Source organism: Galeopterus variegatus, unplaced genomic scaffold (genome assembly GCF_000696425.1).
Source record: "Galeopterus variegatus unplaced genomic scaffold, G_variegatus-3.0.2 Scaffold4075, whole genome shotgun sequence".
NCBI lineage: Eukaryota > Metazoa > Chordata > Mammalia > Dermoptera > Cynocephalidae > Galeopterus > Galeopterus variegatus.
This window is the reverse complement of record NW_007730186.1, coordinates 151,217-178,254: the sequence shown is the minus strand read 5'-3', so window position 1 is coordinate 178,254 and position 27,038 is coordinate 151,217. Positions and strand designations below refer to the sequence as shown.

At 39.3% G+C, this 27,038-nt stretch overlaps 1 protein-coding gene across 2 annotated transcripts; it reads left to right on the top strand.

The window, feature by feature from the left end:
* LOC103602259 (HLA class II histocompatibility antigen, DP alpha 1 chain-like) lies at positions 1 to 26,190 on the top strand. 2 transcript variants are annotated; one of them, XM_008586672.1, is made up of 5 exons: positions 1 to 179; positions 5,670 to 5,915; positions 6,236 to 6,517; positions 6,718 to 6,884; positions 25,845 to 26,190. In XM_008586672.1, the coding sequence occupies exons 1-4, from the start codon at positions 98 to 100 to the stop codon at positions 6,870 to 6,872; spliced, it is 765 nt and encodes a 254-aa protein (XP_008584894.1). In that variant the 5' UTR covers positions 1 to 97; the 3' UTR covers positions 6,873 to 6,884; positions 25,845 to 26,190. The 2 variants fall into 2 exon arrangements, with proteins under 2 accessions (XP_008584894.1, XP_008584893.1); XM_008586671.1 differs by having other exon boundaries at positions 6 to 179; positions 5,673 to 5,915.
* Positions 26,191 to 27,038: the final 848 nt, after the last annotated feature.

The following is a 27,038-nucleotide window of genomic DNA, read 5'->3' as shown; positions in this document are numbered from 1 at the left end:
GCTATCGTCTGCCTCCTCCCTGCCCCAGTTCCTCATTATTGTTCCTGTGCTTACAGTCATCAGTTGTAGACCCTACAACGTGTGCCCTGAAGAGAAAATGTTCCAGACCAAAGATGTGATCCTGAGAGCCCTGTCCTTCACTTTCCTGCTGAGTCTCCAAGGAGCTGGGGCCATTAAGGGTGAGTGCTCAGGAGGATGTGAGAGAGTGGACAGGCTACCATGAATTGTAGTTGCTCTAGGAGTTAGAGAGTTTAGGGACTCATTGATCTACTTTCCTTGCTGTCGCCTTTCTCTCTTCTTCATTCTCTTGTGTGAGGTTCACCTTTTTCCCCCCCCTTTTTGTCTTTTTTCGTGACCGGCAACGGGATCGCAACCCTCGGTGTTGCTCCCGCACCTCGCTCAGCCAGTGAGCACCGGTCTGTATGTGGGATCCGAACCCTCGGCGGGAGCGCCACCGCGCTTCCCAAGCGGCGCACTGTAGCAGTGCGCCACCGGGCCGGCCCCACGGTTCACCTTTTTTCCCTCTTGCTCTAGTGATAATCATAGCAATAGCAGCCACAATTTAGTAGACTCCTATTTAGTTTCTTTCATCATTTACATCTCACAAGAACTTTCAAGGAAGATATTAGCACCCCCATTTCAAAGCTGGAAAAAACTGAAGCTCAAAAAGACTGATACATTTTCTAAGGTTAAAGAGTTAAAGAGCCAAGGTTTAAGTCCAGACCAGATTCTGATAATCATACTCTGCATTCCCCAGACTTCTACACACAATGACTTCTCCCCCTTTATTTATTTATTTGTAATTGACGGGTAAAATTGTATTTATTGTGTACAACATGGTTTTGAAATATATATAGATTGTGAAATGGTTAAATCTAGCTAACATATGCATTATCTCACATAGTTATCATTTTTGTGGTGCGAACACACAACATCTGCTCTTAACATTTTTCAAGAATACAATATATCATCATTAGCTATAGTCCCCATGCTGTGTAACAGCTCTCTTAAACTTATTTCTCCTATCTAATTTAATTTGTGTTTCTTGACCAACAACTCCCCAACTCCCTCTTCCCCTAACTCCCTTAGCCTCTGGTAACTACCATTCTACTGTCTACTTCTTTGAACTCAACTTTTAAAGGTTTTATACGATTGAGATCGTACAGTATATGTCTGTGTCTAGCTTATTTCACTTAATATAATGTCTTCCAGGTTCACCATATTGTCTCAAATGACAGGATTTAATTCTTTCTCTTTATGACTGAATAGCATTCTACTGTGTATATATATATACCACATTTTCTTTATCTATTCATCCATTGATGGACACTGTATTAGTAGTCCATTTTCTGTTACTTATAAAGAATACCTGAAACTAGGTAATGTGTAAAGAAAAGAGGTTAATTTCTTACAGTTTTGGAGGCTGGGAATTCCAGGGTCTAGGGGACACATCTGGTAAGGGTCTTCTTCTTGGTGGGGAGACTCTACAGAGCCCATGGTGATAAGTATCCCATGGTGAGGAGGGAGAAGAGCATTTCTTCAACATGCTCACTTGCTCTCCTTATAAAGCCACCAGTCCACACCCATGATAACCCATTAAACCATTAACGCATTATTCAATGAATAGATTAATCCACTCATGAAGGCATAGTATTCACAATTGAATCACCTGTTAAGGGCCCCATCTTCCAAATATCATAGTCTAATTTCCCACACTCTTAACACTGTTACAGCGGGGGCGAATGAAGCTTCAGTGAGTTTTGAGAAGACATTTAAACCATAGCAGACACTTAGTTTGATTCCATATCTTGGCTGTGTGAATATTGCTGCAATAAACACAGGAGTGTGTCACCTCTCCCCCAGGGTGACAGAGACACAAAAAGGATCACTCAAAGCACATTTCTTCTGAGCAGTGAGAAGCCCTGAAGGGGTTAATTTTCCAGGAACCCTCAAGAGAGGCATTCCTTGGAAAAATTAACACTGAACTCTGGTCTTCTTTCCGTATTTATTCTTTAGGCAGGAAAGTTACAGAAAAGGAACATAGGTAGTTACAAAAAGAACAGTAAGATAATTGTCATGGCAACAGTCATTAGGTTTAGTTGCACCAAGGACATCTGCCCTTGGAACCAGCAATTTTTCTGTGTTACAATTCTTTATCTACAACAGAGACTTTAGCCTGGGGAAAGTTTCCTGTCTTTTGCAAGCTTAATATTTTTATGTGTAATTTTAAAAAGTTAGGCTATACCTGAAATTACAGGGCTTTGGAAGCTAGGCCCTGTGAAATACATTTGCTTTATAAATGTTAGTATTCTCTACAGGAGTGCAGATATCTCTTTGATATACTGATTTCATTTCTTTTGGATATATGGGTATATACCCAGTAGTAGGATTGCTGGGCCGTACGGTCATTCTATTTTTAATTTTTTGAGAAACCTCTATACTGTTTTGCATAACAACTGTACTAATTTGCATTCCCACCAACAGTGTGTAAGGGTTCCCTTTTCTTCACATCCTCACCAGTGCTTGTTATCTTTTGTCTTTTTGATAATAACCATTCTGACTGGAGTGAGGAATTCTTGGTTGGTTTTATCTTACAAGGAAACTGTTTAACTATTTTTTCAGAGAAGAAAGGCAATTCAGACAGAGAGTTAGTAGACTGTGAACATTCAATCAGGTAAGTTTTACCATCCTTGGTATAGGCAATATCTTGCATTTTTAGCTTTTTATTAGCTCTTCCCAATGATTTTTTTTAAAAAGCAACTTTAGAATCCTGTTTACTCTTTGAGGCTTCTGAATGCCAGTTAGAATAACAATCCTATTCTCTCTCCCTAATTTGAGAGGCTTGGGATTCAAGTGCACTTCTTAGATGAATGGTTTTGTTATCTGGAACATTCCACATAATAGCCATTGTAATTCTGAATTACCTTTAGTAAGATTTTGCCACTTTTGTAAATATTTGCAGCTTCTGGGGCCAAAATTCTTATACATGAAAAAGGCAGGTGTACCAGAGGGCAGAGTGCCCAGATCTTTAGAAATTAGGGATCCCATTTTTAGGTTAGGTCTTGGGCCTCTCAGAGCTGAGATGGCTTTCATTCTGAGATCTCAGTACGTGAAAAGAAGAGAAATAGAGGCCTCCTGCAGTAATAACCACTTAGTGCAGGTGCCATCAGACTTTAAAAACCTCAGCTTTTTTGCCAGTGACTTGTCAGTTACCGCAAACCAAAAGGTCATGTTCACTGCCATAACGCAAACTAACCCTTGGTACCCCATGGTCAAGTGCTCTCTCAGCACAAACTAGCCCTTGGTACCCCCAAAGCCAAAGAGATTAGTATGCTCAAATGCACAAGAGAACAGAGCTCAGAACTGAGAGGGACTTAAACTTTCGGGGCTCCATGAGGGAGACAGAAGATCCCCCCTGCAAAAGAGCAGTTAGTGACACCTTTCCTGTGTTCCTCAGGGGTCTCAGGGGTGTCAGCAGTCTCCTTCATTGGTAGTCGGGACTGTCAGAGGACCAAATTACAACAAATTTAAAGATCTCAATTGGCTTTGTCACGATTCTAGAATTAGGCAACAGTTAATTCCATGAAACAGAATAAGTGTTCAAATGAGTTGAGCAGAGGAAGTTGGTTTCATAGAGCGGGCTGAAGAAAGGAGAAACAACAAAAAGTGGATTGGTTATTTTAAAGCTAATTCACTTGTAAGGCAGGAACAGGGAAACAGAACAATAGAGAAATAACTGATTAGTTAACATCAGGTTACTTCAGATTACTTTTTGTTGTAAGGATTAAAACAGAGGGAACTTCATTATCGTGTTGATTGAAGTTTGAATCTGGTCTGCTTGGAAAATTGGCTATTGTATTAGTCTGTTTCTGTTGCTTATAACAAAATACCTGGAAATAGGTAATCTGCAAAGAAACAATATTTTTTGCTTACAGTTTCAGAGGCTGGGAAATCTACAGTCCAGGGAACTCATCTGGTGATGTCACTCTACAGCAATGCAAGGTGTCACATGGTGGAGCAGAGAGAGAGAGAAAACCTTCTTAGTTGGCTCCTTTTAAAGCCTTAAGAATTATACCCATGACCACCATTAATCTATCAATTTATTACTCAGTGAATGGATCAGTCCATTCACTAAGAATAGTCGTCATTATTACTCAGTGAATGGATCAGTCCATTCACTAAGAATAGTCGTCAAAATCCAATCACCTCTTCAAGGCCCCACCTTTCAATTACCATAATAGGAATTCTCACCTTCCCAACAGTCGTAGTGGGGATCAAGCTTCTAATACATATAACATGGGGGACACAATTCAATCCTTATCAGCTATTATCTCTTCTCATTTCTCAGAAGGTGAGCTAACAACTTAGTTTCAGTTTGGTGACATGGAACTTTAGCACGGGTGACTCCATTTTGATTTTTAGTCTGGTCTGTTGGGGCATAGTGCAGGAGCTTATTCTAAAACAATGTCCTCTTGTAATTTTTATTTAACCAGTTTATACCAGATAAACCCTAAAGTAACCTTTCACTCTTATATATCTATTATTCTACACCCATAAATGCTCATATTTTCATTGCTTTAGTTAATGTTGATAGTTTCTTTTATTTTGTCCTTGCTACTTCTTCTTTTTATAAACTGATAGACTAAGAAAAAAGATAAATTAAATCCCACAAGTATTTCAAATTCAGCAACAACCTGTAGTTCCATTTATTTTTTTAATTTTTATTTTTTTATATTTTTTTGTTTTATATTAATGTTTTAATGGTTAATATTCCTGTGACTTTAAATAATTTAAAAATGGAATAATAAGTGCATTAAAACTCACAGGAAATTTTAAAGTCCCTGAAGTCTTTCCTTTTTATAAAAAAAATAAAAATGAAAAACATACATTCAGAACTAATGTTTAGAATCAATGCCAAAATAACTGTACTATACTTCTGAATTTAATATGTCTAAAATTAAAAATATTAGGAACAAAGCTATATATCCTGCACTTTCATGTTCATAAACTAAAACAGAAACTTAGAGACTGTAAGGAACACTAAAACTTGAAAGATGTTTTCTTCTCCTCCTCAATTTTCTATCTTTCTCTCTCTTTACTAAGAAAAATAAAATTCCTGCCCTCTCCCCATGACTCTAAAAATAATTTTATATCTGTGGTCCTAGAAGAATTGGGATCTTACAAAAAGAGAAAAATCTTTCTACTACTTCCACTGACAGCTACATGATCTTAACCAAGTTACTTAACCTCCATGCATTTCCTTACCTATAAAATAGCACATTATGTATTTGCATCAAAAGGTTATTGTGACAATTAAATGAGTAAAATATGTAAAGTATTTAGAATGATGCCTGGTGCATAGTAAATGCTAAACAAATGTTGTCACTGTTATTATTGGTATTTCTGTAGGGTCAGGATACCTAGACTTTCAAAGACTAGGAAGCACCTTGACTCTTCTCATATTGTTCCTCCCTCATTTCTTTTGATAACTGCTCTCATATGCTCTTCATTATCTCCTTTTTGGTGTTACTCCTTCTTATCCCAGTCCTTCCTTTGACCTCTTTACTTCTGCCTTTTTCTGTTCATAAATCTTTATTCATTCTCTGGTCTTCATCACTTGCATATTCATACTTACATTTTGTCATATCTTTCTCTACTTTCTTATGCAGCAGACCACGAGTTAAGCAATGCAGTGTTTGTACAGACGAATAGACCATCAGGAGAGTATATGTTTGAGTTTGATAAGGATGAGTTCTTCTACGTAGATCTGGACAAGAAGGAGACCGTCTGGCATCTGCCGGAGTTTGGCCGAGCCTTTGCCTTTGAGGCTCAGGGTGGGCTGGCCAACATCGCTATATTGAATAACAACTTGAATGTACTGATCCAGCGTTCCAACCACACCCAGGCCACCAATGGTACTGCCTATCTTTGCTTGTTCCTCTGAAGCCCAACTGGGAAGGGATGGGAGGGCCCCTCTGACCACTTAGAATGGGAGACCCAGAGCCCACTGCTGAGTGACCCTCTTTCCTGTAGTGGCATTGGGCTTATTCCAGTAGAGCTGAGGGCTTGCATCTTCCCTTCTCACTCAAGAGAAAGGTTGGGCTGAGTGAGGTTGATCAGTGCACTGAGACTCCTGGCTCTGATTCAGGAACCCAGAGATAGATGACACACCAAAGGTGGAGGCTTTGTAATCCATCCCAGAACAGGGGACTCACCAGGTCCTGTCTCCTCCCAGAGCCTCCTGAGGTGACTGTGTTTCCCAAGGAGCCTGTGGAGCTGGGCCAGCCCAACATGCTCATCTGCTTCATTGACAAGTTCTTCCCGCCTGTGCTCAATGTCACATGGTTGCGCAATGGGCAGCCGGTCACTGAAGGTGTTGCTGAGAGCCTCTTCCTGCCCAGAACAGATTATAGCTTCCGCAAGTTCCTCTACCTAACCTTCGTGCCCTCAGCTGAGGACGTCTATGACTGCAAAGTGGAGCACTGGGGCCTGGATGATCCTCTCCTCAAGCACTGGGGTATGGAGCCTTTTTTCCTCTCCATAAGCTCCCTGGCACCCTCTTCTCCCAGGATCTGCTGCCCTCTGCACCAGTTTTCCCTGCTTGCAAGGTCTCATTCCTCCCTATCCATCAAATGGTCTGTAACCTTCAGCCCCCACACATCCCAATTCAGCCCACCCCACACTGCACCTGCTGACCCATCTCTTCATTCCCCCCAGAAGCCCAGGAGCCTATCCTGGTGGCTGAGACGATGGAGACTGTGGTCTGCACCCTAGGCCTGGTGGTGGGCCTGGTGGGCATCGTTGCTGGCACCATCATCATCATAAAGGCTCTGCGTTCTGGTCATGACCCCCAGGCCCGGGGGCCTCTGTGAGTTACTCTGGAGGTGAGGGTCTTAGGATGTGGTCAGAGGAAAAGAGGAGGGAGCCTGGGATCTGTAGTGTATAAGGAGAGAAGGGAAAATTCAATTTGATAAGAGTGCATTGATTTCTCAGTGGGTTAAAGTCATGGAGCTGCATAACAACACTGATAATTTATTGAGTACTTGAATTCCCAGGCATTATTCTGATCTGAGCATTTACATTTATTAACTCATTTTATCCTCACAAGTGCTCTATGAGATAGGTCCTATTATTGCAACCACTTTACACATGAGAGATACTTATGTTTTATGTACACAGAGACATCAAGCAACTTGACCAAGGTCACACAGCTAGGAAGTAGAGGAGCCAGTGTTCAAACCCAGGAGGTCTGGATCCAAGACTGTTTGCTTAACACTGTCCTGTACTCTTATTTTATGAAGACGAAGACCAAGTCCAAACTCCCTAAGAGCCTGTAGTCTAGTAGTGGAGCCAGTGGACATTATCCATTTTTGCCAATTTCATGCACATAAAGGAATATGCTGTTTTAATTTGCATTTCTTTAATTGCCTGTATATAATTGGGACTATCTTCTATGTTTGTTAGCCACTTGGGGGTTTCTTTTCTGTAAATTGCTGGCTGACATCCTTTGCCCATTTTTGTATTGCAGGCTTCTATCTTTTTCCTATTGATTTGTAGGAGATCCTTGCATAGTCTTGCTAGTAGACCCTTGTCAGTTTTAGACAAAGGTTTTCTCCTAATCTGACTTCAGGCAATTTCCTATTTGGTTTCCTTTATTGAACAGAAATCCTTAATATTTTGTAATCAAATTCATCAATATTTTTATTTTATGCATTTGTTTTTGTGATTTTTTAAGAAAAGTCTTCCCTATATTGAGGTCTCAAAGATATCCTTTTAAAAATCTTCTATAGTTTTAAGTTTCACATTTAGTTCTTTAATTCCTCTAGAATCCACCTTTGTGTCTGATGAGGATCAAGTTTTATTTTTCTCCATATAGTGGGTCAGTTTTCCTAACAACTACTAAATTGGTCACCTTTTCCCCACAAGTTTGTGGTGCCTCTTTATAATAATGAAAGTTCCCATTACAGACGGGTCTGTTTCTGAGCTCTATTTTTTTTTCCAGTGTTCTGTCTCTTCTTGTGCCAGTATTCTAGTGTTTTGATTACTATGACATTTTTTGTATGTTAACATCTAGTAGGACAAATTCCCTCATTTCTTTTGTTTTCTTTGCTCACACACACTTATTAGGTTTATCAAGTGTCTCAAAAATTTTAACTGGAATTTTTATTGGGATAGTACTGAAATTATAGATTGGGGAGATTTAATATCTTTATAATATTAAATCATTTCATCTAAAAGTATGTAATACCTTTTAATTTATCAAAAAATTTTTTATGTCTCTTAATAGCATTCAAAATGTCTTCCATAGGGGCCTATGTATTCTTCATTCAGATGATTCTTAAGCACTTTATAGTATTTGTTACTATTAGTGGTATCAGATTCATAAAATTTTATTATTTCTGGCATAGAAAAATTTCTTGATTTTTAGAAGTTGTTCTTGTATCTAATGAACTTGCTGAAGTCTTGATAGTGCTAATAATTTGTTTGGTAATTCTGTTTCCCCTCCCAGGTTAATGATTCTCTCATCTCCAGATAATGACAGTTTTTTTCTCTTCTCTTCAAATTTTTATACCTCTTATTTCCTTTTCTTTTTTTAAAAAATAATTTGTTTTATTTAGTGAATCAAAATCGATTATACATATTTTTTGGGTTGAACATTGAGATATGTTGATTAAATCAGTATTACTAGCATATATATTGTTACAAATCGTAATTATTCTTTATGCCCCTTGTCCAATCTCTCCCCTTCCCCTATTCCCTTCCCCTCCCCCTCTAATTGCCTAGATTTCTTCTCTCCTTTTGAAAGAATAATGGTTACTCTGTTAACTTGTTGCCTAGATGATCTGTCCAATGCTGAGAGATGTGATCAGGTCCCCCAATATTATCATAGAGCAGATGCTTCTTCTGTCACTCTGAAATGGGCTTTGTGGAAAGAGATGTCTTCTTCTTTTCTTTGTCTCTGCTGGTGACTCTTCTTGTGTCAATGCACTCCAGTGACTGGGGGACCATCTGCGTGGTGGCTGTGGTGTCTAGCCGCTTTTGCAGCAGCCATGGTTATTGTGGTGGCTGTGGTGGGCCACCCACATTGGGTTGCTGTTTGTGGCATGCTCCTTGGCACTGGCGGTATGCCTGGTTGTGGGGTGTGTTTGGTCCCCTTCTCCTTGCCTCTGGTCCCTGGGCAGAGACCAAGGCACTGGCGCCATGTGCCTGGTTGTGGGAGAGGGGTCCAGTCCCCTTCTCCATGTCCTGGGTCCCTGGGTGGGTCCTGAGGTACAGGCGCAATGTGCTTGGTTGTGGGAGAGAGGTCCATTCCCCTTCTCCTTGCCTCGGGTCCTCGGGCAGAGCTCAAGATGCTGGCATGGTGTGCCTGGTGGTGGGAGGGTGGTCTGGTCCCCTTCTCCATGCCCCGGGACTGTGGGTGGGCCCTGAAGCACTGGCTTTTTGTGCCTGCTTGTGGGACAGAGGTCCAGTCCCCTTCTCCATGCCCCAAGTCCCTGGGTGGGCTCCGAGGTGCTGGCATGTTGTGCCTGGTTGTGGGAGGGTGGTCCGGTCTCCTTCTCCATGCACTGGGTCAATGGGTGGAGTCCAATGTGCTGGCATGGTGTGCCTGGTTGTGGGAGAAGGGTCCAGTCCCCTTCTCCATGCCTAAGGTCCCCGGGTGGGCCCTGAAGTGCTGGCTCAGTGTGTCTGGTTGTGGGAGAGAGGTCCAGTCCCCAACTCCATACCCCGGGTTCCTGGGTCGGCCCTGAGGTGCTGGCTCAGTGTGCCTGGTTGTGGGAGAGCGGTCCAGTCCCCTTCTCCATGCTTCAGGTCCCTGGGTGGGCCCTGAAGCACAGGCTCAGTGTGCCCGGTTGCGGGAGAGAGGTTCATTCCCCTTCTCCTTGCCTCGGGTCTCTGGAGAGTCCCAAAGGTGCTGACGTGGTGTGCCTGGTTGTGGGAGGGTGGTCTGGTCCCCTTCTCCATGCCCCAGGACCGTGGGTGGGCCCCGAGGCACTGGCTTGGTGTGCCTGGTTGTGGGAGAGAGGTCCAGTCCCCAACTCCATACCCTGGGTTCCTGGGTTGGCCCCGAGGTGCTGGCTCAGTGTGCCTGGTTGTGGGAGGGGGTCCAGTCCCCTTCTCCATGTCCCGGGTCCCTGGGTGGGCCCTGAGGTACAGGCGCAGTGTGCCTGGTTGTGGGAGAGAGGTCCATTCCCCTTCTCCTTGCCTTGGGTCCCCAGACAGGCCCCAAGGTGCTGGCGTGGTGTGCCTTGTTGTGGGAGGGGTGTCCAGTCCTCTTCTCCATTCTTCAGGTCCCCAGGCTGTCCCCAATGCACTGGTACAGTTTGCCTGTAAGTGGGAGTGGGGTCCGGTCCCCAGATCCTAGCCTCCAGTTCCCAGGCCGACCCCACGGTGCTGGTGGTATGCCTGGCCCGGAACTAATTTTTTGTCCTTTGCTTCTAACATGGGGGAACTTCCTGTGGCAACCAGTACTTGAGCTGTGTGGTTGTTTATATTGCTACTCTGCTGCTGTTTCCCTAGGGAAGGCTTTTTGTGCAGCTCAGGGTTTAATGGTTGACCTTATAGGTACTTCCGGCTCTCCAGAGACCCGGTGGATCTGTGTTCTGTAGAATCTCTGATTTGGGCCTGAGTTTTTTCATCAAACTGCACCCCATGCAATTCTGCATTCCTGACCAGTCTCCTCTGAGTGGTCCTGTGCTCATTGGGGGGCAGATCAGCTGTCCTTGCTGTGCCCCAGTGCTCCCCTGGTGGGCACGTCTCCCCCACCACCCGTGCTGCAAACCCTTCCCATGGGATGGGCCATGCGCCAGTCCCTTGCGATGACTCACTGGCTTCCGAGTGGCTCCCTTTTTTCAATTGTTCTGGATCCTCGCTCCTGCGTGGGTCCACGTGAACCCTATTAGTGATCTTGCTGTTCTGGGGGCCGCCAAGGCCCTCTTCTCTCTTGCTGCCTCCAAGTAACTCCATCTGAAGGGCACAGCTGCGGCTTCTGCCGGCTCCTGCTCCGGGCGCTCAGCAGCTTGAGCCTTAAAGCAGCCATGGCCCAAAATGCTCAAAGTAGCTTTTTCTTTCTCTCATCGTAGTTTCTCCTGCCTTCATGAACTCTGTACGTCTCTCCTCCTCTTCCCCTGAGCTCAAGCGGCCCCGGCTTGGCTGATGTTACATTTTTATAGCTGTAAATTGGTTGATTTGTGGGAGAGAGTGACTCTGGGGACTGTATATTCCACCATCTTGATTGGATCTGCCTTATTTCCTTTTCTTATTGCACTCACCATAATCTTTAGTAATATGTTGAAGAGTAGCAGCAACAGTAGTTATTCATATCTTATTCTGCTCTCAAATGGGTCTAATTTTCTACATTAAATATAATGTTTGTTGTAGGTTTTTGTTATATGTCTTTTAAGAAATTAAGAAAGTTTTATTTACAGTCATGCATTGCTTAATGACTGGGATGTGTTCTGAGAAATGCGTCATTAGGTGGTCTCATCTTTGTGTGAACATCATAGAGTGTACTTAACCAAACTTAGGTGGTACAGCCCACTACACGTAGGCTGTATGGTATAGCACGTGGCTCCTAGGCTACAAAGCTGTACAGCATGTTACTGTACTGAATACTGAGGGCGATTTTAACTCAACAGTAAGTATTTGTATACTTAAACATAAAAAAGGTGCAGTGAAAATATGGTATGAAAGATAAAAAATGGTGCACCTGCAAAGGGCATTTACAGAACTGGACATTGCTCTGGTAAGTCATTGAGTGAATGATGAGTGAACATGAGGGCCTAGGACATTACTGTATGATACTGTAGACTTTATAAACACTGTACATTTAGGCTATACTAAATTTATAAAAAAGATTTATTTCTTCAATGATAAATTAACCCTAGCTCACCCTTTTTTACTTTGCAAGCTTTTTAATTTTAAAAACCTTTTTGACGCTTTTATAATAACATTTAGCTTTAAACACAAACACGTCATACAGCTGTATAAAATATTTTCTTTGTTCTTATTCTATGAGCTTTTTTCTATTTTATTTATTTAAAAAATTTATATATAACGTAGTTGATTTTCGTGTCACTTTACCAATTTCTCTTTCCCATCTCCCTCACTCCCCTTCCCCTCACCAACATCATATCTGTTCACTTAATCTTAACGAGTTCAAGGAATTATTGTGATTGTTGTGTCTCACCCCCCTCATTTATTTGTTTGCATATTTATTTATTTATTTTTATTAGCTCCCACATATAAGTGAGAACATGTGGTATTTCTCTTTCTGTGCCTGGCTTATTTTATTTAATATAATTTTCTCTAAGTCCACCCATGTTGCTGTGAATGGTAGTATTTAATTTTTTTTTTTTATAGCAGAGTAGTAGTCCATTGTGTAGATATACCACGTTTTCCTTATCTGCTCCTCTGATGATGGGGATTTAGGCTGGTTCCAACTCTTGGCTATTGTAAATAGTGCTACAATAAACATAGGAGTACAGGTATCCCTTTGACATGATGATTTCCATCCCTTTGGGTATATTCCCAGCAGTGGGATAGCTGGGTCATATGGTAGATCTATCTGTAATTGTTTGAGGAAACTCCATACCATTTTCCATAAAGGCTGCACCATTTTGCAGTCCCACTAACAGTGTAGGAGGGTTCCTTTTTTCTTTGCATCCTTGTCAACATTTATTATTCTCAGTCTTTTGGATATTAGCTAGCCTAACTGGAATGAGATGATATCTCAAAGTGGTTTTGATTTGCATTTCCCAAATGCTGAGTGATGTTGAACATTTTTTTCATGTGTCTGTTGGCCATTTGTATATTTTCCTTTGAGAAATACCTATTTAGCTCCTTTGCCCATTTTTAAAATTGGGTTACTTGTTTTTTGCTAAGTTGTTTGAGTTCCTTGTGTATTCTGGATATTAATCCTTTGTCAGATGTATATTTTGCAAGTAAGTTGTTTGAGTTCCTTGTGTCCTTTGCCCATTTTTAAAATTGGGTTACTTGTTTTTTGCTAAGTTGTTTGAGTTCCTTGTGTATTCTGGATATTAATCCTTTGTCAGATGTATATTTTGCAAGTATTTTCTCCCACTCTGTTGATTGTCTTTTTGCTCTGTTAAGTGTTTATTTTGCTGTGCAGAAGCTTTTTAGTTTGATGTAATCCCATTTGTTTATTTTACCTCTAGTTGCCCGTGCTTTTGGAGTCCTATTCATAAAGTCTATGCCAAATCCTACTTCCTGAAGTGTTTCCCCTATGTTTTCTTTTGTGAGTCTTATTGTCTCAGGGTGTATATTTAAATCTTTAATCCATTTTGAGTTGATTTTTTTATATGGCAAGAGGTATGGGTCTAGTTTCATTCTTCTGTATATGGATGTCCAATTTCCCCAGCACCATTTACTAAAGAGGCAGTCTCTTCCCCAGTGTGTGTTTTTGGTGCTTTTGTCAAAGATCAGATGGCTGTAGGTGTATGGGTTAATTTCTGGGTACTCCATTCTGTTCCATTTGGTCTGTGTGTTTGTTTTTAATGCCAGTACCGTGCTGTTTTGGTTACTATAGATTTGTAGTATAGCTTAAAGTCAGTTAGTGTTATGGTATAAAAGATAAAAAATGGTGCACCTGTATAGGTCACTTACAGAACTGGGTGTTGCTCTGGTGAGTCAGTGAGTAAGTAATGAGCGAATGTGAAGGCCTGACACATTATCGTACACTACTGTAGGCTTTATAAACACTGTACACTTAGGCTATACTAAATTTATAAAAAAAATTTATTTCTTCAATAATAAATTAACCTTAGCTCACCCTTTTTTACTTTATAAACTTTTTAATTTTTAGTAACCTTTTGACACTTTTTTATACTTTAAAACATTTTTATTTTAATTTTTACTTTTTAAACAACTGGCAGTGAGCACAGTAGGTTTGTTTATACCAGCATCACCACAAACATGTGAGTAATGCATTGTGCTATGATGTTAAGATGGCTATAGTGTCACTAAGCAATAGGAATTTTTCAGCATCATTATAATTTTATGGGACCACTGTTATATATGTGGTCCATTGTGGACTGAAACATAGCTATGCGGCACATGATTGTATTTCTTATTTCCTAATTTCCTAGGTTTTAAAAAATTACAATTATTCATTGAACTCGATCAATTTTTTTTTACTTTGATTGTGGCAATCATAGATTTTCCTTTAGTTTATTAATGAAGTAAATCACACTACAGATAAACTATAATAATAGTAAACCATCCTCACATTTCTGGAATAAACTCACCTTGATGATGATTAATTCTTTTTTAAATATAGTGTTGACTTTCTTTAGCTAATATTTTATGTACAGTTTTCTTTTCTATGGTCATAATTGAATTAATCTTACAGTTTTTTTGGCCTGTGTATAGTTATTATCCTGTTATGGAATCACGGATATACTAGTGTATCATAAATTGAACTGGTCAGAATTTGCTTTTTTTCTGTCTTGTCAGAAATTTGTCAGTCCTATTAATCTTTACAAATATGTGCCTTTTTGTTTTGTTTATCTTCTTTATAGTTTTTTCGGTTGTCTACTATTTCATCAATTCCTGCCCTTTATTATTTCCTTTTTTCTTTGGATATGTTCTTGTGCTTTTTTTTTTTTTTCCCCCTTTTGGTGGCTGGCTGGTATGGGTATCTGAACCCTTGACTTTGATTTTATAACACCAAGTTCTAACCAACTGAGCTAACTGACCAGCCCTCTTTGGGTATGTTCTATTCCTTTTTTTCCTTCTAAATTAAACTCTTAGATCATTTTTAGTTACTCTTACTTGTTTGTTAATATGTATATTTAAAGATATAAATTTTTCTTAAAGTATTGCTCTAGCATTTCTGTGTATCTATTATCCATCTATCTACCATTTGTATATCTGATTTCAAAACTTCTTTTCTGCCATTTTTGTTAGTTTGATCAGATTTGAAGATATATTAAAATCACTAGCATCAATAGTTGAATTAAGTATTTCATTTCACTTTGTGTCAGTTATTTTTAAAAATATTTTGAGGCCTAATTGTTAGGTGCATATATTTTCAGAATGGTTATATCTTTATTTTTTCTTGTGCCAGTATGCAATGCTTGATTTTGTACCTTATAATAATGTTTGCTCTGAATTCTAATTTGCCAGAAGTTAAGATTGCTACATTAGCCTCTTTTTGGCTCATATTTTCCTAGTATATACTTTTCATATTTTTATTTCTAATCCTTCTGTATTTTTTTTAACTGTGTCTTTTTAGACATCATATGCCTGGTTCTTGTTTTATTTTATGCAGTCTGAGAATTTGCATTTTCATTGGTATGTTACAAAACTGTTTTGCATTTTCTTTAGTTACTTTTATATTAAATTTTTACCATCTTATTTAATATGCTCATCTACTGTACTTTTTTGTTGTTTCTCCCCTTGTTTAGGTTTCCACTGAATAAATCAAAATTTTCTTTGCACAGCTTAAATTATACATTTGATTTTATTTATAAGGTGGCTGTCATTCATTTTAAGATTCACATTATTTTTTTATTCCACTTGAGTTCTTAAACCAATAAAATTTATCCTTCTTCACAAAAAACAAACAAGCAAAAAAAATGAGCTTTACATACTCTCGTGTCTCTTTGGCTTCAGCCACATAGACCTGCCCTGCTCCTCTTCCACCATGCTGATTTTGAATAAAAATACTCTTGTCAATAGGATTTTACTTCTGAATTATGTATACAAGAAAATAATAAAAATTAATAAGTCATTTACTGTCTCTTACTTTTCATATCTTTTGCAGAATCTCCTGAAGTTATTTCTCCCCTTATTTGAATACTTACTTCAGGAATGTTTTTAAATGGGATCTTTGTGTAACAAGCCCTTGAGACCTTGTATACTGAGAAATATCCTTTTTGGCACCCTTACATGTAAATGACAATTTTCCAGTATATAGTGTATAGTTTTCAAATTTCTTTTTCTTCACTTTGAGAATATTACTCCCTAATTTTCCTGTATTCATTGTTGCTGTTGAGAAGTCTGCTGTCAATTTGATTCTTGCCCATTTGTACATGATATGCTCTTTCTTTTAGGATGTTTTTAGAATTTTCTCTTTTACTTTGATGTTCTGAAATTTAGCTATAATGATTCTGTGTAATGGTTTTTACTTATCCTCTTTGAAACTCTATGAATCCTTTTATTATGATGTCTTATTTTTTAACTTTGGGGAAATTTATGGCTATTTCTTCAAATATCTTCATCCTGCTATTTATACTTTTCTTTCTTTGGATCTTCTATTCTCCAAGGATTGGCACTTATACTTCTTTCCTCCATTTAGCTTAGCTTTTATTTTGTATATTCTATAACATTATCATTTTTTACAACTTTTTTGGAGAGTTCTTTCATGTAATTATTTTATGTACCAATTCATTCTTTGGATGTATCTATCTGCTATTTATCACATCTAATTATTTAAATTTTAAACTACTATATTTCGTTAACTTAATATTTCAAGCATGGCTTTCAAAAAAACTTAAAATTTCTGCTTCATATTAATAATGACTTCCATTTCTTTGGAGAATATGTATTATGATTATTTAAAAATCTTGGTGCTTATTCCAATAATTCCTGTCCGTATAGTATAAAAATTTCATTTTATTTTCTTTCTTATGTAGTGGGTATACTACACAGTTGTCTAGGTATTGTGCCTTAAAGGCTCATGATATCAGTTACCCTGCTAGTAATATGTTTCAGGGAGAGACTGAAACCCTGGCCTTTTTTGTGTCCACTTTGAGAGAATTTAAGGAGACTGGAAATAATGAGTCCCAGGGTAGAGGAGTCACAGACACCAGAGAACCACTGTTGAACACTCCCTAGTATGAGTACCCTATACCCATGTTCATCAGCTTCTTACCCCAGTAGGGCTTTATCACTTGTGACAGTTTTTGACTTAGAATCTATTTTGTTTGATATAAGTATAGCAACCCCTGCTGCCTTTTGGTTACAATTTGCATGAAATATCTTTTTCCAACTCTTGACTTTCAGCCTATGTGTGCTTCTAAATCTAAAGAGAGTCTCTTGTAGACAATACATAGTTAGATCGTTTTTTAAAAAAATCCAATCAGTCATTCTGTGTCTTTTAATTGGAAGTTTATTCCATTTATATTTATAGTAATTATTAATAGGTAAGGACTTATTACTGCCATTTTGTTCATTGTTTTCTGTCTATATTTCTTTCCTCCTCTTTTTCTCTTTGGCTGTCTTCCTTTAAATATGCTGATTTTTTGTAGAGATATGCTTTGATTCCATTCTCTTTTTATTTTTAAAAATATTTATTTATTTATTAAATCTATTTTAAAATTATACATCTTTATGGGTTACAAGTGATATTTTAATACATGTATACAATATATGATGCTCAGAATCTTCTGATCCATAGTCAGATGTGTTAACCATTGTGCTACTGGCCCCATGCTATGATGCTCAAATCAGGGTAATTAGTATATCCATCATTGCTGTATTAGTCCATTTCCATTGCTTATAACAAAATACTTGGAACTGGGTAACTTACAAAGAAAATGTAATTTATTGCTTACTGTTTCTGAGGCTGGGAAGTCCAAAGTCCATCTGGTGATGGAAACAGTGACCCAGGAGTCTCACATTGCAAGATGGTGGAAGCAGAGAGAGTAGAGAGAGTGAGAAAGACAAACTCTTCTCTTTTAAAGCCCTCAGAACTGTACCCTTGACCACCATTTTAAATCCATTCACTACTGCATGGTCCTATAATCCAATCACCTCTTTGATGCTCCACCTTTCGATTACCATAATAGGATTTCCCACCTTCTTAACAGTCACAGTTGGGGCTAAGATTCTAATACATAAACCTGGGGGACACAATGCAAGCTTCAGTGAGTTTTGGGGGGACATAATTCAGTCCACTACAATTGCTAGTGTTTATCATACTTTGTGTTGAGATCATTTAAACTCTTTTCTAGCCATTTGAAGATATACAATGAATACATTGTCAATTATAGATACCTAGCCCTACTGTAGAACACTAGAACTTATTCTTCCTATCTAGCTGTTAAGTTTGTGTGTATTAACCAATTTCTCTCTATTCCTCCCTTCCCCCTACCCTTCCCAGGCTCTAGTAACCACGGTTCTACTGTCTGCTTCTATGAGCTCAAAATTTTTAGCTCCCATATATGAATGAGAACATGTAGTATTTATCTTTTGTGCCTGACTTATTTCATTTAATGTAATGACTTCCAGGATTATCCATGTTGCTGTGAATGACAGGATTTCATTCTTTTTTATCATTAAGTAGTATATCATTGTGTATATATACCACATTTTCTTTAATCACTCATCTGTTGATGGACACATAGGTTGATTCCATATTTTGGCTATTGTGAATAGTGCTGCAGTAGACATGGGGATGCAGATATTGCTTTGGTATACTAATTTTCTTTCCTTTGGATAAATACCAAGTAGTGGGATTGCTGGATCATATGGCAGTTCTATTTTTAGTTTTTAAAGGATCCTCCATACTGTTTTCCATAATGGCTGTACCAATTGACATTCTCATGAACAGTGTGCAAGTGTTTCTTTTTCTCTGCATTCTCACCTGCATTTGTTATGTTTTTGTCTTTTTGTTAGTAGCTGTTCTAACTGGGGCGAGATGGTTTCTCACTGTGATTTTGATTTGCTTTCCTCATAATTTGTGATGCTGAGCTTTTTTTATAATTTGGCCATTTGAATGTCTTCTTTTGAGAAATGTCTATTCAGGTCATTTGCCCATTTTTAAATCTAATTATTTGTGTGTTTTTTGTAATTGGTGAGTTTGTTTAAATTTCTTGCATATTCTGAATATTAATTCCTTATCAGATGAATAGCTTGCAAATATTTTCTGCCTTTCTGCAGGTTGTCTCCTCACTCTGTTGATTGTTTCCTTTGCTGTGCAAATGCTTTTTAGTTTGATGTAGTCCCATTTGTCTAGTTTTTGCTTTTGTTGTCAGTGCTATTTAAGTCTTCCCCATAAAATCTCTGTCCAGATCAATGTCTTGAAGCATTTCCCCTATGTTTTTTTCTAGTACTTTTATAATTTCAGATCTTATACTTAAGTCTTTAATCCTTTTTTGAGGTAATTTTTGTATATGATGTGAGATAGGGGTCTGGTTTCATTCTTTTGCATATTGATATCCAGTTTTCCTAGCATCATTTATTGAAGAAGTTGTCCTTTCCCCAGTGTATGTTCTTGGCACCATTGTTGAAAATCAGTTGACTGTAGATATGTGGATTTATTTCTGGGTTCATTATTTGGTTCCATTGGTCTATGCATCTATTTTTATGCCAGGACTATGCTGTTTTGATTATATAGTTTTGTAGTATATTTCGAAGTCAGGTAGTATAGTGCCTCCAGCTTTGTTCTTTTTGCTTAGAATTGCTCTGGCTATTTAGGGTCTTTTGTGGTTCCATATAAATTTCAGAATTGTTTTTAGTATTTTAGTGAAGAATTTTTTTGGCATTTTCATAGGAATTGCATTGAATCTGTAGATCACTTTGGGTAGTATGGTCATTTAAAAAATATTTTTCTATTCCATGAACATCAGATGTCTTGTCATTTTTTTGTTTCCTCTTTAATTTCTTTCATCAGTATTTTGTATTTTTTGCTGTAAAGATTTTTCATTTCCTTGGTTAAATTTATTCCTAGGTATTTTCGTTTTTTGGTAGCTACTGTAAATAGGATTGCTTTCTTTTTTCTTTTTCAGCTAGTTTGTTGTTGATGTACAGAAATGCTATTGGATTTTTGCATGTTGATTTTGTATCCTGCAAGATTACTGAATTTGTTTCTCAGTTCTAAGAGTGTTTTAGTGGAATCTTTAGGGTTTTCTATAAAAGCATGTTGTCTGCAAACAGGGACAGTTTGACTTCTTTTCCAATTTGGATGCCCATTCTTTCTGTTGACTATTTGCCCTGGCTTTGACTTCCAGTATCATGCTGAGTAAGAGTGGTGAAAGTAGGCATTCTTATCTCATTTTTTTTTTGTCCTTTTTGTGACCAGCCGCACTGCGCTCAGCCAGTGAGCGCATCGCACTGGCCATCCCTATATAGGATCCGAACCCACGGCGGGAGCGCTGCTGCGCTCCCAGCGCCGCACTCTCCCGAGTGCACCATGGGCTTGGCCCCTTATCTCATTTTTGTTCTTAGAGGGGAAGATTTCAACTTTTCCCTGTTCAATGTGATGTTAGCTGAGGTTTTGTCATATATAGCTTTTATTGTGTTGAGGTTCATTCCTTTTATACCTAATTTGTTGCGTTTTTATCATGAAGGAATGTCAAATTTAATCAAATGCTATTTCTGCATCTATTACAATATGATTTTTGTCCTCCCCCACTGGAGTGGATGGGTTGCTGGGGCTGTGGGTGAAATCTTAGAGCCCCAGAAGAAGCACTGGGGTACTATATGTATCCCCTGCTGGAATGGACAACCCTGGGTGGGGTTGCTGGGACTTGGGTACTTGATATCAGGCCCTTGGGAGAGACCCTGGGGTGCTCAGCTGCTCTTCTGCTGGAGTGGGAAGGGTTGCCAGGGGTGGAGTGGGGAGCAGATAGGTCTTTGGGTCCTTGGGAGAGAAGCAGAGGCCCTCAGCAACTTTTCTGCTGAAATGGGTGACAGATTTCTGGGGCCACATGTGTGATCTTGGGTCATCAGGAGAGGTTCTGGGGTGCTCACAAGCTGCCACACTGGAGTGGAAAACCTAGGCAGGGGTAATGGGGCTGCAGGCAGTACATTAGGCTCCCAGGAGGGGCTGCTGGGATGCTTTGATGCTCCTCTGCTGGTGTGGGTGACCCTAGGTGGGGTCACCAGGGCTGTGTATAATACCTGGGGCCCCTGTGAGAGATGCTCAGATGCTTTGCTGGAGTGGCTAGAGTTCCCAGAGGGGGCAAGCAGGACCTCAGATTCCTGGGTACTGTGGCACTTGGCAGCTTCTTCACTGAGTGGGCAATCCTGGGCAGGGTTGCTGGGGCTATGGGCAGGGTCTTGGGTTCCCAGGAGAGACACAGGGGCTCTTGGCCACTTCTTTGCTGTAGTGGGTAGGGTTGCCAGGCAATGGGTGGGACCTTGGTCCCCTGGGAGAGGCACTGGGGTGCTCAGCAACTCATTCTCTGGAGTTGGCAACCCTGAGTGGGGTCATGGAGTTCATGTGAGGAAACCAGGCCCCTGGAGAGCTGTCCAACTGAAGTTGGCAAGGAGTGCTAGAGATCAGCTCCCAGGCTCAGAGAGTGCATGCAACAGCTCCCTTTGTTTTGGTGGTGGTCTTGCTGTAGTGTTGGATCACCTGTTCCCTGAGATGCAGGGCATTGTGTGGTTTCAGGTACTGGGGTCATGGTTGCACCACTGGGTCCATCTGGTGGTGTGATGCTGCAGCCATCTTGGTGGGTGAATTGGGATGTAGGCAGGGCTCTAGGGATGTGGAGATGCTGGGGCTATTCCACAGCGAGCTGTACTCTGGTGTTGGCTCCAGTCCCCAAATGGCAACATGCTGTGGCAGCCAGGGTGGGGGATACTCAGTGTGAATTCCCCCTCTAGAATAATGCAGTTGTGTAGACTCCGGGCAGCTCCCTATGTTGGGCTCATGGCCTGCAAGGGCTGTGAGCCTTTCTTGTACCTAGGATTGTAGGCATCTGTGGTGGGAATGCAGACTGCTGTGGACATTTCTGTTCTCTCTCTCTCTCTCTCTTTATGTCTTTCAAAGGTATTTTCTTTGTCATTACCACAAAGGTTGCATAAAGCATCTTATAGTTATAACAGTTTACTTTAAGCTGATAACAACTTAACTTCAATCACATACAAAAACTCTACACTTTTACTGCTCTCCTCACTTTATGTTATAAATGTCACAATTTACATCTTTTTTTTTTTTTTTTTTAAGATGACTGGTAAGGGGATCTTAACCCTTGACTTGGTGTTGTCAGCACCGCGCTCAGCCAGTGAGCTAACCGGCCATCCCTATATGGGATCTGAACCCGTGGCCCTGGTGGTATCAGCACCGCACTCTCCCGAGTGAGCCACAGGCCGGCCCACACAATTTACATCTTTTATATTGTGTATCCATTAGCAATTTTTTGTAATATTGTTATTTTTAATACTTTTGTCCTTAAACTTTTACACTAGAATTAAAAATGATTTACCTGCTACCATTGCAACAATATAGTATTTTGTATTTGTCTATATATTTACCTTTTCTAGTGAGTTTTGTATTTTCATATGCTTTCAGGTTGCTGTTTAGCATCCTTTTATTTCAACTTGAAGAACTGCCTTTAGCATTTCTTGTAAGGCCAGTGTAGTGGTGCCAAGCTCTCAACTTTTGTTTGTCTGGAAAAATCTTTGTCTCTTCATTTTTGAAGGACAATTTTGCTGTATATAGTATTCTTGGTTGGCAGTTTTTTTCTTTCAGCACTTTGAATAAATCACCCCTCTCTTTTCCGGCAAGAAAATTTTCTCCTGTGAAATCCACTAATAGTTTTATGGAGGCTCCCTCGTATCTGATGAATGGGTTTTCTCTGTGGCTTTCAAAATTCTTTCAAAATTGACTTTTGACAATTTGATTATAATGTGTCTTGCTGTAGACTTCTTTGAGTTTATCCTACTTGTGATTCTTTGGGCTTTATGAATTTAAGTGTTAATTTCCCTCCCCAGATTTGTGAAGTTTTCAGACCTTATTTCTTTAAATAAGCTTTCTTAAATTTCTCTCCCTTTTCCTTTTGAGATGTCCATAATATGTATTTATTTTGCTTGATAGTGTCCTATATGTCCCATAGTCTTTCTTCACTGTTTTTTTTTTTGTTTTTACCCCCTCCTCTGACTGGATAATTTCAAATTACTTGTCTTTGATTCTGCTTGATCAAGTCTCTTGTTAAACCCTTCTGAAGAAATTCTCAGTTCAATTATTGTATTTTTTCAGCCCTCAAATTTCTATTTGGTTCTTTTTTTATAATTTTTGTATCTTTGTTGATATTTTCATATTATTCCATGTATCATTTTTCTGATTTTATACAGTTGTCTATTTGTTCTCTCATGACTCACTGAGCATCTTTTAGATAATTGTCTTGCTTTCTTTTTTTTAGGCAAGTCAGAGATTTTAGGTTGGTTACTGGAGGATTATTTTGTTTCTTTGGCTGTGCCATGTTTTCCTGATTCTTTGTGTTCCCTGTAGATTTGTGTTGGTGTCTGCACAATTTAAGAAATAGCCACCTCTCTCAGTCTTTATGGAATTGTTTCAAAAGGGAAAGACCTTTACAAGTCAGACCACTGAAAGAGATTGGGAGTCTCTCAGAATTTTTCTATGGATGTATGTTCTCTGGACTTGTACATGGGGATTCCTAATTGTAGAAATTTACAAGGATTTTTTACCCCAGAAATCCAAAATTTCTTTCTCCCTGTGGTGTCTGACTGCTATACCATAGGCAAGGATGTTAAAGACATGCTCCACTCCTCTTTCTCCTTCCCTGTGGAGAAGCCTCAAGTTCTGTTGCTCTTCCCAGTATCACAGAATTTTGCTGGATGCAGCAAGCAGCTCGCCCTCTTTCCTTTTCCTTAGCTGCCCCCATTAAACTATGCCAGTTCATCAGAACTCTGGTAATATGATATGGAAACTGGTCCTTCAGGCAGCTAAGGGAAATATTTGGATGTTGGAGGCTATGCTCTACTCTTCTTCTTTCCTCTTGGGGAAGAAACCTCAGGCTTTGTGCCTTTTTTCCAATCTTGAAGAACTGCAGAAAACCACCTGCCCCCTTTTCTTTGTTCTTAACTGCCCTAAGGCATTCAAACTATGACTGTCAGAGCTGTTTGTGAGGTGAGATAGAATCCAGCCCATGGGGCAGTGTACTGAAGGGCCTGAATATTAGATACATGCTTCACTCTCTCTTTCCCCTGAGGAAGAAGTTATCATTATATTATGTAACTATATCATTGTATTCTTATATAATAATAAATTTTTCCCATGGCCAGGGAGTACAAAAACAGAAAACAATTGTTAGAATGGAGTATGCCAAATGTTATAATAATTGGAGCCATAGTAGCACAGAAAAGGTAAAACCAACAGAGTTTGGGCAAGGTTAAAAAATACTTTTAGGAAGAGTAAGTGCATAAATCTTGTTAAATAAGTATGTTTAAGAAAAGTAAGGAAAGGCATCAAGGCAGAGGAAAAAACACATAAAAAAACAGCAGTTCAAAGGAACATATTCCGTTAAGGGGTTCACCACGGCTGTGATGAAGTGGGGTGCATGTTGGGGGCATGACAGAAGGCTGGGGAGCTAGGCAGAGAACCTCTTTTATGAGGCCCATATGTGTCAGGTATGCTCTGCATTAATTTTATGCAGAAAGTAGTTGTGAAGTCACCAAATAATTTTCAGTGAGAGAATTACATGATACTTACTAACATTTACTGAGCTCTTACTATATACCAGGAACAATATCAAATTCATTACTACATAATGCCATTGAATCCTCTCAACAATCATTTTAAATAGGCACTGTTATTGTTCCCAGTTTACAAGGAGAATACACATTTTGAAACTTTATAACCTCTATAAAAATCACAGATATAATAACTGGTAGATTTGAGAATGGAATTTGACAGTGTGACCAGCAACCTACCCTATAACTGTGGATATTTTGATCAGACATGATTAGATTTACATGTATAATGATAACTCTGTTGGTAATGTAAAGGCTAGGAGAGTTGAAAAATAATAAGACATGGATTCCACCAATGAAAGTGAATATATAAAGGAGAAGACAAATTTGAGAGATATAGTAGAGTTGAAATCTACAGGATTGGTCACTGATGGATAAAGTCCCCTGTCCAGGGTGATAGACTGAATGGGAGTGCATTGTACTGAGATAGTAATTATAAGAGCAGAGTGGGTTTGGAGGAACAATAAAGGGCTTAGGTTTTGACATGCTGTGTTGGATGTGTCTGTGAGACAACTAAGTGGGGAGTCCAGTAAGCAGTTGGAAATGGGTATATGTAGCTAAATGAAGAGGCCTAGGTTGGAGATAACTTTGACAGTAATCCATAAATATAAGTCATGGTTGAGCATATGGAAGAAAATGAGATGGTCTCAAGAGATTGTTTAGAATGAGAAGACCAAAATGAAGAGAATGAAGAATGCCAGATGTTAAGAGGTAGTATGGAAAGCAGGGCTAGGACTAGGGTGAAGTGTGGAATGCACGTAGGTGCAAAATTTAGGGGGTTACCAAAGAACTCAGTATCAAAACAAATCATATTTTAATGAAATATCTTTAAAAAAGAAAATTAATGCAAAATACATGATTAACAAAATATCAAAGGAGAAGTATTCAAAGAAAATGGAGAAAAAACAGAGAGGCAGAAGAATTAGGAGAATATGTTATCGCATAAGCCAAAGAAGTAATGAATTTCAAGAAGAAGTACTGGGGAGTGTCTGATGTTCAACAGAGGTCATATGAGAAAATATGCACTGCTTTTGAAATCCTTTCAAAGAGCAGTTTTACACAATGTGGGCAGTTATCCTTCCCTCATTGTCATCATTCTAGAGTTAAGCTTCTTCTGTGACCTCAGTAACATGGTCCTTTCCCTTCTCAGATATTTTGGAGACATGGAGCATGTGGAATGCATCTGGGACTTGGGGGTAAAATCAGAGCACTTTAGGGTACTCCTTGACTGGTAACTGCTGCTCATCTGGAGGACCAGGGCACATGTACCTTCTCCCTGGGACCTGAACAGTGCAGAGAAAGGGGGGATCATACATAAAGAGGGTGGAAAAGGTGGGTATGAGCATAGAGTCACGACAATAACTGTGTGTGTCTTGCTGCAGGTGACAAAATTTCTGAGAAGAAAAGGACTTAGAAGAGATCTGAATTCCAGCTGCCCTACAAACTCCAGTCCCAGCTTTCCTTCTCAATTCTTGTGTTCTACACCCCAATGACTGACTTGATTTCTGACCCTTCAAGTTCTGCCTTTATTTGTGACCTTAAGAGCACTCAGTCCTTAATAAAGTTCCTCACATATAAGAAGTACTAAATAAATGTTGATATTCTTGTAGCACTGGTGTGGAGATTATTCCTTTACTGGACTTCTCATTGTCTGGTAACCTTCAAAGAATGCACCAGTGCCCCTTCCTGAGAATACCCTGAGACCAATAAATTCTTCAATATGCCAGAGCCACAGACTTTGAGTTCTTCTTTCTGAAAGTCTAGGACTGAGTCACATATGACTAATATTTATGAAGGTGTGGTTTCAAGCTGGGTTGTGGATGTAGTTACTGAAGGTTCTCACTCCACCTGGATGGAAATGTCTGAGAATATTGATTCAGCCCTGAGTTTTTCTCTAACTAGAGAATAGGGTGTGGTGGGGAGAAGATATTGGGGGAAATTTTCCTTGGATGAAGCTTTGGTTGGGTACAGTTTAAAGACTGTAGTGGTTAGAGTCTCTGAGGGGAGAGATTCGAGCTCTCTGGATGAAGATTTCAAGCAGATCTAGATTCCATCCACAGCCCCTAAGCTTCTTTACCAATGCTGGACTGTAACCATAGAGATTTCCCATGGAGTACATTTTTTCATGTGATAAACTAAGAGCCAAGTGAGAAAATAAGAAAATTCTCTCATTTATTTTAATTTATACCTACTATAGTCACACCATGTGGGAGAGCTTAAATTATCATTAGAAGAGTTTTCAATCAAAGGTTTGAAAATAACAGTTCTGATCATAAAGAAAGTGTCTTATTTAAGCAAGGACTTTGATTCTTTTAAAATTTTCTCTAGATGTCAAAATGAAAAGAGCATGAGATGGTAAGAATGCAGGTAAATATAAAAGCATTTTCTATTTTTTGTTATTTTAAAGTTTTTAATAAGGATAATTGTTTAAGGTATAAATTATAGTAATGTATTTGGGGGCTTATAACATACCTAATAAGCAGGCACCATGGGCACCCTCTGCCACCCAACAGAAGGCTGGAGCACATTATGAACACTGCTTCCATGCAGGTGGTCCACTACAGCCACCACAACAG